Below are 13,659 nucleotides of genomic sequence, written 5' to 3'. Positions count from 1 at the left end.
GTTGTGGGCTTTTTGTATGTTGTTGTGGGCTTTTTGTAATTTGTTGTGGGCTTTTTGTAATTGGTTGTGGGCTTTTTTGTATTTTGTTGTGGGTTTTTGTATTTTGTTGTGGGGTTTTGTTATTTGTTGTGGGGGTTTTTTAATTTGTTGCGATTTGCACTTCCCAGCCACCGTATATAACTAACCACACACCAACTGAAAATAAAACTCAAAAAAACTCCAAAGTTCCACACCGTGCATGAACCCTAGACTCCTGGGTAAATGTTCAGAAGATGATTTATGGAACCAGTCATCCCAATGTCCAGTGCTAACTATTGTTTCTCTTTTTTTTATGGAGAGCACACAAATATGAATGCTTTTTTTCACAACCACTATTTAATAAAGTGATTGTTGTCTACTGAGTTGCTACTGGAGGAGTACCCTATTTTACATGTGGGGTTCCTGACCCCCTATTGACAACATTTTGGGTGGTGCATCACATCCATGCAACCTTACTGAACTTCATTCACCTTCAGCTTCATTGTGACCAATGTGCAATGGGATACAAGTATACCCAATGCCTTTCCTCCAGGTCAGCTCCAGTTTTTGCCCCTCACCAGAAGATTGGTTTCAGATCTCAAGCTCTGCATTGCGATTTCGACTATATTTAGCCAGGATCTCTCAAACTCGCACCCTAAAGGCAACCTTGACAGTTAGCAATTGGATCACCAGGGTCTGTGTCTACTGGCACCCAACCCCTATAGCACTGGGTGGTGGGCCCAAGTTATTAATTCAAGCTGCTGGGGCCCATGTACTAATGTCTGGCCGCCTGGTTTTCCCCTTGAGTCCCCCTCTCAGCAGGATAACTTTATCCCTTGTTTGCTTTCTGTTCATGGGTGCTTTCCAAAATGCTATCTGTCTGACATCTCAAACAGGTCAGACAAATAGCAGGGAGACCCTATCAAGTCCAAATTGCCCCTGATAATACAGCTCCTTGGATCATAAGGGCACACAAACCCCGCCATATGGTAAGGTGGCGATTAAGGCAGAAGAAATTACATCCTGATGTAAGAACTGCTTCGATATTGTTTAGCTTTTTATTGATGGGCATACTGGGTTAAAAACAATTTAATTGCTCTTTAAGTCTCACCTGATTAAATTAATTGCAGTGATTTCATCAAATTAATTCTACAATTTGAAATGCTGATGAAATTAGACCCATAATATTCCTATTTAGGTTTATTATTTGCCCATTCACAAAGATTTCTGCAGGCTCTCTAGTGTTACCATAGTTTACCCTGCTTTGCCCTTTGCTTTCGTTTTCTCTCTCCAACACACCCACACATTCACGCTTCGGGTACAGCTGTCTTCAGTGGCCTGTGATTGAGTTGACAAATGTGCTGTGGAGAAGCACTGACAATATATACCCACCTGGTCTCATGGTGAAACCTGCAGGCTTTTCTACCCAGCACTCCCTTCACCCCATCAATCATAGCCAAAATGTGAGGTGGCTATCATTCTCAGTAAAAAAATAAACAAAGAAAAGGCTGGCTCACAGTCATCATTATGTGCATCACTCTCTATCATCATTTTCCTCACTGATGCTATTAGGTGATATATTTAGATTGCAGGTGGGTCTCAGTGAGGATTAACTTTAAAAATATACTTGTGAAATAGCCTACCGCTTCTACAGCAGCTGTCTTTACAGCCGATGCTCTTTTTTTTTCCAATTCATGGAACATAACCAAAGCTGGACCAGTCCTGTCAGACTCAGACATGGAGAAAATCATCCTCACCTTTGTGTCTTCACGCCTGGCCTGCTGTCACAGTCCTCAGGCAGGCTGCAGTAAGGCCACTGCACCAGCTGAGAATGCTGCCTGCAGGCTTCACCACAGCTCCCACATCACTCCCTTCCTGACTCTACTTTCACAGGAATGAGTTAGATAACCCTTCACAAATCGCATATCAGTCATGCCATGGTGTTGCTCCAAGTTCTATACAGGAGTACCAATTATGCACCTTTAACCTGAGGTCATCTAAAGATGGCCTTCTCTATTTAGGTTCAAATCAAAAGAAGATTTAATTTCTTTGTGTGAAAGAAAGAAAATTTTAAGCAAAAAATAAAAAAAACAAACTGACTGGGTTTGATCTAATGTTAACTATCCTGTCCACCTAATATTTTCAATCTTTCAGATGAACTGCATATGAAAGATGGACATAGCTTCAAAGTCTACCTTGTGACTGACATATTGCTATTCTATGATGGTGACATGTTTGTCGGGTTCTTAGACAGATCCACCCTTTGGTTTCAAAACACAAAGACAATGACATCAAAAGCCATCAGCTCGAGCTGCTTGGACCTCAGGTTGACTACTGCTAAAAAAGTATATTTGCATAAAATCCATAACTTGTACCTAATTTTGCATCTTTCTTTAAAAGGCAAATTATTTTCTCAGTGGTGGACTGTTGCCCGATAGCAAAAATCTCAGCTGGGCCTTTGTGTGTAGAGTTTGCATGTTCTTCTTGTGCGTGCCAAACATATGCATGTTAGCTTAACTGATCATTCTACTTTAACCACAGATGTGAAGTAAATAAAGTGCTCTATGAATTTATGCTAAGAATATGTCTTGTAGTCTGAAGCGCTGTATAAATGAAAGTACATAACACTGAAGTAAAGATTTCTCACCAGAAGTTCCAGACTGATCTCCATTAAGGAACAAACCACAGGAGTACAAATAAGTACACTCTGCAAACGGTACAATGCTGGTACGTCAGAGCGTAAAGCTCCAGTGAAAAGCCATTTTAGCCTGAAAGGCATAAGCTAGTTTTTCTAACATGAAAGTGCTTGAAGGATTTGGGGAAGCAAGTTTTATGTTACTGTACTTCACAACTACTTGATGAATGAAAAGAATAGAGCAACATATGGGTGCATATAATGTACTATTACACTGTTTAGCATAATTAAAGGAACACTTTGAAAACACATCAGATCTCAATGGGGAAAAATCCTACTGGAATCTATACTGATGTGACTTTGTAATGTGTTAGGAACAAAAGGATGTCACATCATTATGTAGAAATAAAACTAAGTAGTTTGTATGGCCCCAACATGCTTCTGTGCATGCCTGACAACAGTGCATGATCCGAATAAGCCAACAGATGGTGAGATTTCCTTCCAGATCTGGAACAAGGCTCACAGTCTGGACAGTCTGAGGTACAACCTGGCGACATTGGATAGACGGAAACATAATGTCCCAGGGGTGTTCTGATGGATTTAAGTCAGTTGAGCATGGGTGCCAATTAGTGCTATCAACTCCTACATCCTCCAGGAATTGTCTGAATACTCTTGTCACATGAATCCCGAAATTGGTGCGCGTCAGCAAGAACCCAGAACTCACTGCACCAGCAATGGTCTGACAGTGAGTCTAAGGATTTCATCCTGATACCTATTAACAATCAGGATGCTGTTACCTACACTGTCCCAAAAAATAGTAATGTCAAATGATTTTACTGTGTATTTTACAGATGTGTACTGTTTTTCTAGAATAGCATTACATTTACATAAGTAGACTGTGATCTGACACGTCAAATGTAAAATAACATAACATCACTGTAAATGTAATAAAACACATTTTACTTGTTTGTTAAATATATTTTGTTGTACATATGCATATTTAGATCGTAAAAATACATCCAGAAATGTCTCCCATCATGCCTTGGGGCATGTGTTGCTGTTTAGATGTTCTTGTTTTATTGTTTATGGTTACGTTACGTTTAACTGTTATCTTGAATGTTGTGTTTACGCCGTGGTGCAGCGTCACTGACAGTTGTTGTTTTGTAGAGAGAGTGCTGTACCATGAGTGACTTCTGTTGTGCTGTTGTTGAACCTTGAGGCATATTGTAGCACCACAAGTGTTTTAATAAAGAGCTCCCCCTACCAGCTTGGGGTTAAATAACAAGCTCAATCTCTCTCTGTGAGCTTCTTTGTTAAGATTTCTCTGCATGCCACAATGTAAAACATTGCTCGGACACGCTGTGCTAATTACATAATTTGAAAAAGAAATGTAGAGGTAGGAATTGCAATTAATATAAATAACATGACGCTACGCATCGGCCAATGAATGTGAACTAACAACAAGGTCGCGGGTATGGCTGTGACAGTAGGAAAAAACCCTAATATGAAGGTATTTTACTGTGCATTTCACAGTAATGTTCTGTTCTTCTAGAATATCATTAAAGTTACGTAAATAGACTTTGACTTCACATTTTGAATGTAAATTAACGTTAAATCTAAGACCACCAGGTACCGGAACAGCTTCTTCCCCACAGCTGTCAGACTCCTGAACTCTGCCTCCTGACATCTGACCCACGTTAAACTCATGGACTGAACATACACACACCCACAATGGACAACTGTACCCTCAAACACACAATAATAACATGGACTGAACCACCACTCACAACCACTAGCACTTTATATAGCCTCTGTAGAAACTATCTACACCCTCACTTATCTTAACTGCACTACTGTATAGCTCTGTGTAAATAATCATTCTGTACATTCGATAATCTTTAATCCTACAACTGTTTACAACTTGCATAGTTCCCATTTCTGTATAGCTGTGTATCTCAGATTCTGTAAAGTTATTTATTTCATATTCTGTATAGTTTTTCATATTTATATCCTGTTCATATCTTGTACTCACTACAGCCTGTACATACTTATAGTTATAGAATATTCACAACATACTTCATACCGTGTACATTATAACATACCATAATAGACCCATTTCTGTAATATACTCACATATCTATATTATTGTTAATATATATTGTAATATATCTATATCACTAAAGCACTTCTGGATGGATGCAAACTGCATTTCGTTGCCCTGTACCTGTGCATGTGCAATGACAATAAAGTTGAATTCTATTCTAAATCACTGTAATGTAATCAATGTAATACAACATAATTGTCATGATTATTAAATGTATCTGTCTGTACATATGCATATTTAGATTGTTAAAATACATTCACAAATGTATCATGATTTCACAAATATCTGTCCGTTATTTGAAAGATTGAACTGTTGAATTCAAATGTAATGCTATGGAAAAGTATATAACATGATCCCTATAAGCTTGTGTTACATCACATAAGTATTATTGTCGCTGCTAGTTAGGCCGTTCGTGGCTCATGAGTTGGCATTTTGCCATGTGATCAGAAGATTGCCGGTTCGCACCCTGGCTCCGACACTCTCCGTCGTTGTGTCCATGGTCAAGACTCTTCACCTACCGCCTACTAGTGATAGCCAAAGGGGCCGATGGTGCGATATGGCAGCCTCGTCTCTGTCAGTCTGTCCCAGGGCATGCAATCAATTATTACGTAAACCAACTGTTAACTGTATATTCTCTACATTTATGTATTATGATTCATATTTCCACATTCAGTGACCTTGTTTATAGGTAATTTCATTGTTTGATCGCGTTTAATGTCTAAAAGCACTTGGAAAAGGCGCCCCAGCTGCCGGAATATTACCGTTGTTTTAAGATGTTTTTTTTAACAGTGTACAGAGGTCTGTGCATCCCTTCATGGATATGCCTCCCCAGACCATCCCTGACCAACCACGAAACCAGACATGGTGCATGATATTAAAGGCAGCATAACCTTCTCCATGGCTTTTCGAAAACATTTCACATCTATCACATGTGCTCAGGGTAAACCTGCTCTCATGTATGAAAAGCACAGGACTCCAGTGGTGGACTTGCCAATTCAGGTATTCTATGGCAAATGCCAGTCAGACTCCACAATGCCAGGCAGTGAGTACAGGGCCCACTGGGAGACCTAGGGCTCTCGGGAAGTCTGTGCCAACAGGAACAGGATGAACAAAAATGAAACAAAGGAGCAGACAAAGGTCCTGCTGATGGGTTAAGGACATTCTATGGCCATGTTCAGCACTCCCAGAGTTAAAAAAAAAACTGTCAGAAAAGAAGGGGAATAAAGAACGGCAGTGGTCCCCACCTGTAAAAGCATTCCTGTTTTGGCAGTTGTTCGTTAAGTTTATTTTATGTTAATTGGTGTTAATTTCATTAACACCAAAGCAACTGAAACTGATTAATAGTCCCTCTATGATATAACTGAACAGATCAATATCCCAGAAGTTTCACTTGCTTGACGCTGTACTCTGATTAAAAATTGTTCCTTTAAATGTTTTATATTAATCTCTAATGGGCTCTGTTAATTTGAATAATTTCAATTTTTATCTGAGTTTACTTCTTCCTGACATTAATAGCATCTCTGTACAGTAAAGGGGTGTGTGAACATGAACGCGACATACGACAAAAGAAAAGTAACAGTGAGAAAATCATGAGACACATGGAGATTGTAAAGAGGCCTTTCCTGCCTCCTAGTGGTCTCATGGGTAACATATACATATCTTCAAAAAAGAAAGCTACAAACGAATCTTCTCGCGATAGACAAAATGATTTCTGTAATTCAGTTTCTGTATTACTCCATTTACACTTTTTGCACGTTTTGCACCTGCAAAACGTGCAAAAAGTGTACACCGTATTACACCGTGTATTACAAATGCAATACACCGTCATTGCATTTGTATTTTCTGCAGTACGGGTAAGAATGTGCTGAATGCACTTTAAATTGTTACAATTGTGGCTTTTAAGTGATATTGTGTAACAGCTTCCAGTTTGAACTTACTTTGAAAAGTAATCTTAAGCTTTAGAGAGCAGACCCCCCCAACTTCCATTTCTAAAACCACACACACACTGATAAACTTATAGCATCCCTTATTTCTAGCTAAAATTTTCTCCTTGTTTGCAGAGACAGGAGTAGAATTCGCATTCACTTTTGGAAAAGATAAGTTTGCTATGCGGTCGGAGTCAATAAAAAAGACGTATCGTTTTGCGGGCTGCTGGTTTCCTTCTCAGCCCGTGTGTGTGTGTGTTGACTGTGTAGGTGACGTAACGGCCCCATGGGTTCCTTCCTCTCTCTCTCAAACACACACGAACGCAGTCGGGCAGCAGCAGCAGCAGACGCTCAGTGCTGCTCTCAGTGTGCAGAGCGGAGGAGGAGGACAGCACAGGCTGTAGTTATGTCTCAGCTCCGGGAATATTTCTCTCCTGTACTTCTCTTTCAATCACAGCGCTGTTTTTTCTCCTGTTTTCTTTCTGCGAACTCACTTTTGCCCTCCTCTTTTCTTTAAAAGGGAAAACGAAGAAAAAGAAAGAAGGTTATAAGGACGGCCAGTAGTGCGTCATGGTGCATCTTTGCGCAATTTTTATGGATCTTTTTTTTTAAGTGCTTTTTCCTGCCTGGACTATAATGGAGCGCCTCTTCTGCGTGGAGTGGAAACGAGGCAGCGTTTCGCGGCCACTGTCTCCCTGTGAATATTTGGCTGCAGCTGCTGCTGATCTGCGTGAAACCGCTGAATAAATCGGAGCTCTCTTAAAGGAAAAAGAGGGTTGCAGTAAGTGGCTTTTTTTTCTCTGCCTCTGACAATGTGCCAAGTTCATCCAACAAGCAGGATCCCGGCGATTCGCGGTGGTTTGTATCTTTTGCTTGTCAAGGATAGATTACATTTGTGAGGGATTTAAAACAGTTTTTGGAAATCATTGTGAAGGTCAATGGAAAGATTTGCGCATCCCCTGTGCGTCACGGTCCCATTTTTTATACCAAATAACAGCGGTGCGCCTTTTCCCCCGCGCGCCTCTGAGCTTGTATGAGCGCCTGTTTGTGTCCGTGTGAGCGCCTCTACCTCCTTTTTTCTCCCCTCTCTCCCTACAGTGAGGACTCACTCCCAGTTTTTTTTCTTTTTTTCCCCACCCCCATATCTTCCATCCCAGGCTCGTGCAGCAAACTTAAATGCTGGATCTATATTTCAGCGACCTTTCCTGGCTGTAAAAATGCTGAGCGGCGTCCTCTTGCTGAGCGTCCTCACGGTCACCAGCCTGTCACCGTCCGAAACGGAGAGCCGCAAAACTTCAGCCTCCAAAGATATCTGCAAGACGCGCTGCGTCTGCGAAGAGCGAGAGAACATCCTGAACATCAACTGCGAGAATAAAGGATTTACCACCGTCAGCCAGTTTCAGGCGCCTCCCAATAAAATCTCCCAGCTTTTTCTGAACGGAAACTTCCTGTCACGGCTCAGCGCAAATGAGTTCGTCAATTACGGCAATGTCACCTCGCTGCATCTTGGAAATAATGGCTTGCAGGAGATCCGACCAGGTGCTTTTAACGGGCTCCGCTTCCTGAAGCGGCTCCACTTGAACAACAATAACTTGGAGGTGATTAAAGAGGACACGTTTACAGGATTGGAGAGTTTGGAGTATTTACAGGCAGATTATAATTATATCAGTGCCATCGAGCCTGGCGCTTTCAGTAAACTGAACAAGCTCAAAGTGTTGATCCTCAACGACAACCTGCTGTTGTCTCTGCCTCCTAATATCTTCCGCTTTGTGCTCCTCACGCATTTGGATTTACGTGGTAACCGACTGAAGATGCTGCCCTTTGCGGGGGTCCTGGAGCACATAGGTGGCATCATGGAGATTCAGCTAGAGGAGAACCCGTGGAACTGCACCTGTGATCTAATCCCCCTCAAATCCTGGCTGGACACCATCTCTGTGTTTGTGGGGGACATAGTGTGTGAGACGCCATTCAGGCTGCACGGCAAAGACATCACACAGCTCATAAAGCAGGATCTGTGCCCCCGCAGGAACGCAGGGGAGCGTGTTCACCCTGCCTCCGACTCTCATTTTCCAGGGGCCCTGGCCCCGACCTACCACCCTGGTATTAACACCCCCACCCGAGCCCCAAAAGCTTCTCGCCCTCCCAAAGTGCGCTACAGACCCACCCCTCGCCTCTCAAAGGACAAACACGTCTTTGGGCCCATAATGGTTTACCAAACACGCTCCCCTGTGCCCATGCTGTGTCCCAGTGTGTGCGTTTGCACGTCACAAAATCCAGAGAGTGGACTGAACATCAATTGCCAAGAGCGGAAGTTACACAACATTACTGAGCTTCACCCCAAGCCCTCCTACCCAAAGAAACTCCACCTCACTGGCAACTATTTACAAATGATTTACAGAACTGATCTGACTGAGTACAGCTCGCTGGAGCTGCTGCATTTAGGGAATAACAGGATAGCAGTGATTCATGAAGGAGCTTTTGAGAATCTCACAAACCTCAGACGGTTATATCTGAATGGGAATTATATTGAATCACTCTCTCAGTCTCTCTTTGCTGGTCTGCAGTCTCTCCAGTATCTCTATTTGGAATATAACATCATCAAGGAAATTTTACCACAAACATTTAACTCACTTCACAACCTTCAGCTGCTGTTTCTCAACAACAACCTGCTGCGATCCCTCCCTGACAATGTGTTCGGGGGCACCATGCTAACAAGACTCAACCTGCGGAATAATCATTTCTCCTACCTTCCAGTTCGCGGTGTTCTAGACCAGCTGTCTGCATTCATTCAGATCGACCTGCAGGAGAACCCCTGGGACTGCACCTGTGACATCGTCGCCCTCAAAAACTGGATGGAGCTGTCCAGTACCAGCGTGGTGGTTAATGAAATAACCTGTGATTCCCCCTCAAAGCATGCGGGGCGCCTACTGCGCTCCCTTCGCAATGAGGCCATCTGCCCTGAGCCCAGCGAGGTGCCCCCACTGCAGCAGGCACCCCCTACGAAAGCTCCCACATTAAGCAGCCCTCACACTGAAGCCCCCACCCCCTCTTCCTCTTCTTCTTCTCCCACTTCTTCCCCGTCTTCTTCTTTCAGCTCAGTCAGCCCCACTGAATCCCGCCTCCACACCCCTGAGTTACACCCCGAGGTCCCCCTTTCAGTCCTCATACTTGGGCTCCTTGTGGTTTTCATCTTGTCGGTCTGCTTTGGCGCTGGCCTCTTTGTTTTTGTTCTAAAACGGCGCAAAGGGGTCGAACACATCCCCACAGGTGCTAACAACTTAGATCTCAACTCTTTCCAAGTGCAGTATGGCTCCTACGCTCCAGAACCAACCCAAGACAAAAGCTCTGAAAGCCACGTTTATAACTACATTCCCCCACCCGTGGGCTCCATGTGCCAAAACCCCATTTACATGCAGAAGGATGGTGAACAGGTGGCTTATTACCGCAACCTGAAGGAGCTCAGCTTTGGGCCTCTGGACACAAAGAAGGACGACATCCTTCACCGCAGCCCAGGGGCCTACACCATCAGCACAGTGGATTTTATGGATAAATCTCCAACGTCATGTGGCTTGGTCACCCCGGAGCCTCCTGAGATGTTGTATCAGAACTTAGGGGAAAGGCCCAACAAAGAACTCCCCACAACGGCAGGCATCCCTCCATTCACCTACAACTTTTGCACTCTGCCTAAGAGACCTTGCATCGTGCCCCCTTATGAGGCTGCCACAGCACGGAGGCACATCAGCAACCAGGACAGGGTGAACAAAACTGTGTTGTATGGCACCCCGAGGAAATACTTTGGGCCCGAACACCCTTCTAAAAATGAGCACCCACTCCTGCTCCCTGGAAAGCTAAAAGCAGAGCCCGACTACCTGGAGGTTCTGGAGAAACAGACTGCCATGAGCCAACTGTAAGATAGTGACAACGGCCGCATTCGTAATAATCACGCTGTTACTGTAATAATAGCCCTCTCTATATATCTATCTTATCTATCTGTGTTCAATCCTACATGACAGACTGGAAGTGAACTGAAGCCTCTGATGATCTTTTTTTCTCTCTCTCTTGCTTTTCTTTCCAAGATGTATAAAAGAAATATAAGAAGTATATTATTATGCAGGTCTATTTTTTTCTTCTGGAAGGTATAAATTATTTCTTCATTTTTGGAAAAAGGAAATTCTAAAAAAAAAAGAAAAAGACTTTGATGACAGCAGGTATCCAAAATGGGCAGGACTGTGTACAAAAACTGTATTTTATTTTCCCAGTGACAAAGACAAAAAGAGTTATTCTTTGTAGAAGAGGACTGACATTCCTGTATATATTTAGCCTACACAGATAAATGGTGAGTGTTAAAACCATCAAAGAAAACCTTTTCAACACCCAACAAATGGCGAAATCATACAATACTTATCCCAGAAAGTGCCTTTGCACTCAACTATTTTAGCAACGATGCTCTCTGCAAACTGGAAATGTCCTTTTTTCTTTTTCAAAGTGCTGTATTTTAAAGAAATCTTTATGTAAAATAGAAGATTTATTTGTCCGTTTCAAAAGAAAAAAAAGGAAAAAAATGAACTCAAGACCGGGTGTGAAGTTATATGTTGGTTCCTGCCAGGGAAGACCATATTATTTTGCTATGTGTCTTTGGAGCTGTACAACTTCTAGACAACATTGTATGCTATAGGTGAGCAATACAGTGCGGCAAAGCAGCGCAATTAAATTTTCACTGAAGCACTTTGTCAAGATCCTGAGCTGGGAGTGAATTTTGTTTCCACTGTGCATGATTATTTTTGGATGTGGTGTTACGCTGTGCCAACTGCTGTGTGTGTGTGTGTGTGTGTGTTTGTGTGTGTGGTTACAGCCAGAGAAAATGAAAATAGAGCCTGCCTGCAGCTCCTCCTCCTCCTCTCGCACTCACTCTGTCTGTAATGAAATGTGATGGGCCCTCTAATGATTGACGAGATTTCTTTTTTCTTTTTTTTCCTTTTCTCCTGCAGCTGAAAGATATTTGCTGCATTCCTACCAAGCAGCAGATGTCAGTAAATGTCGGCTTCTGCTCAGTCATCATTTGCGTGTCCAGGGAGTTTACAGAGGTGTTGGCGAGTCATGTCCAAGTGACCCCTAAGACATTTTTTTATTTTTATTATCTTGACTGTCTGACCAGTTTTAGCCCAAAGATCTACATGTGTTTCTTAGTGCTCTGGGTCTGGGTTCGGGTTTGCTGGCTGTCTTGCAGATGTACTGAAGTGGAAAAATGGCTAATCATGTCTAAGGCTGTCAGACTATAATCCTGACTGAAAGAGTCAGGATTATAACCTTGATATCAGAGGGCTGAAGAACTGAATATGGTTGAAAAGTGAAATGAGAAAAGTTGTCATTGTAAAACAAAGCTTGGATCAATTCTTTCAACCTTGAATTGTGTCTATGGGGAAGTTTTCTGTAGATTAAAGCTTGAAAAAGAAATAGTGGATAGTCAAATTAGCCATGTACTGCACACCAGGCAGATTTTAGAGCAGGGGAAAACTGGGTTAAATTTTCTACAGACATGATGGTTTAGACTTTTAGATCATACCTAGCTATATTTTCTGTGTTTGTAGAGCAAACAAATGCAGCATTTGATCAACCTTTGTTTGTCTTTGAGATGGCAATCATCATACAGCTACTCATCATGTACAAACCAGTACTAATGGTGCTTTAAAAAATAGAATATTGTTATATATATATCTACATATAAATGATTCTTTCTATTTCATGGTAAAATTTGCTTGAGACTGTCTCACTCAATATATATATTAAGGATGTTAGTTTGGAGACGCATGCTCGTATATTTGAAACACCAACATGTGATGCACGTATCTCTCAGACTTTAAGTTTTGAACCAACTTTAGCCTTTATTTAATTCTTTCTAATGTGCAGAAAAGATTTTCAACCAAATTTAGACATAAAGGAACGCTTCTTTAGAGGTCACGACTAGATTTATCCCTAAAATCAACATCCATGCACTTCGAGGGCTTGGTGGACAGGATTTGTAGCAATGTGGCAGAAGAAGGCGACCTCTATTTTCCCTTTGTGACTCAATATACTTGATGACTTCTTTTTCTAAACATCTTTTCACTTTATAGCCTCATAACATCACCTGGTGGCTGGCAAATCACAGGGGTAGAGTTAGGGTTGGACTGCATTCTTGGCAGTTTAGAAGACATTATCTTCTGATTCTCACCTTATACATCTTGTGTCAGGAAATTTCTTTTTGGGTATTGCAAATAGGTGAAACTTGCACATAAAGAAGTCAATGTAAACCAGCTCCAGGTCTCAACAGGTCACCAGCAATCATGTGGATGTTAAGAGTTTAACCAGATGTCAGTGTTTTGTAGTTGTCTAGCAAAGCTGCCTTTTTAAGTTATTTTTAAGAACCTTTTGCAAGGTGGGACCTCCTTTGTGGCTAACTTAGCCATTCAACACTTCCTTGAAAATCCATCCCCAGTGTGGGTCACTACAAGGTTCAGTTTTTTCTTCAGCAGGGTCAAGGGTTTGTCCAAATATCTCTTAAGTGCTGCTTGTACTGTCAGAAAAGAAACCAGCTGGACTTGAGGGAGGTATGTAAATAGAGAATGTGGCTTTTTCTTTTAACAACTGCTCCTTCTTAAGCATTTTAATCTTGCAGGAGAGAAGAACTGTCATTAATGTTGCAATTAGAAGTAGTAGGTAGCCCCTTGAGAGTAAGCAGTAAAAGGAAACTTGAAATAGAGGGCAGGCTGCAGTATGCAGAGAGCTGACAACATTTCTCCACATGTAATGCCAGCTATTTGGGTTCTACTTGGCTACTTTGTGAACTTTGCATTGAGTAGAATTGTTCTCATGGTGGGGGTACCATTTCGAGGAGCAGTAAAAGAAAATGTGCTGCACAGCATTAAGAGGTCTGATTTTCCATGATAGCAAGCTGCTGTTGGAAAATGACTGCTGTTTGTGTCATCCCCCTCTACACT

General features: G+C 42.1%; 1 protein-coding gene across 1 annotated transcript; it reads left to right on the top strand.

Annotated features, from left to right (window-relative positions):
• The first annotated feature begins 7,020 nt into the window (after positions 1-7,020).
• Positions 7,021-11,463, top strand: slitrk2 (SLIT and NTRK-like family, member 2). Its single transcript, XM_005741218.2, has one exon. The coding sequence runs from the start codon at positions 7,900-7,902 to the stop codon at positions 10,591-10,593; it is 2,694 nt and encodes an 897-aa protein (XP_005741275.1). The 5' UTR covers positions 7,021-7,899; the 3' UTR covers positions 10,594-11,463.
• Positions 11,464-13,659: the final 2,196 nt, after the last annotated feature.

Source organism: Pundamilia nyererei, unplaced genomic scaffold (assembly GCF_000239375.1).
Source record: "Pundamilia nyererei isolate P.nyererei 1_Seehausen unplaced genomic scaffold, PunNye1.0 scaffold00108, whole genome shotgun sequence".
NCBI lineage: Eukaryota > Metazoa > Chordata > Actinopteri > Cichliformes > Cichlidae > Pundamilia > Pundamilia nyererei.
The sequence above is the reverse complement of the archived record's forward strand: the minus strand, read 5'-3'. Positions and strand labels throughout refer to the sequence as shown.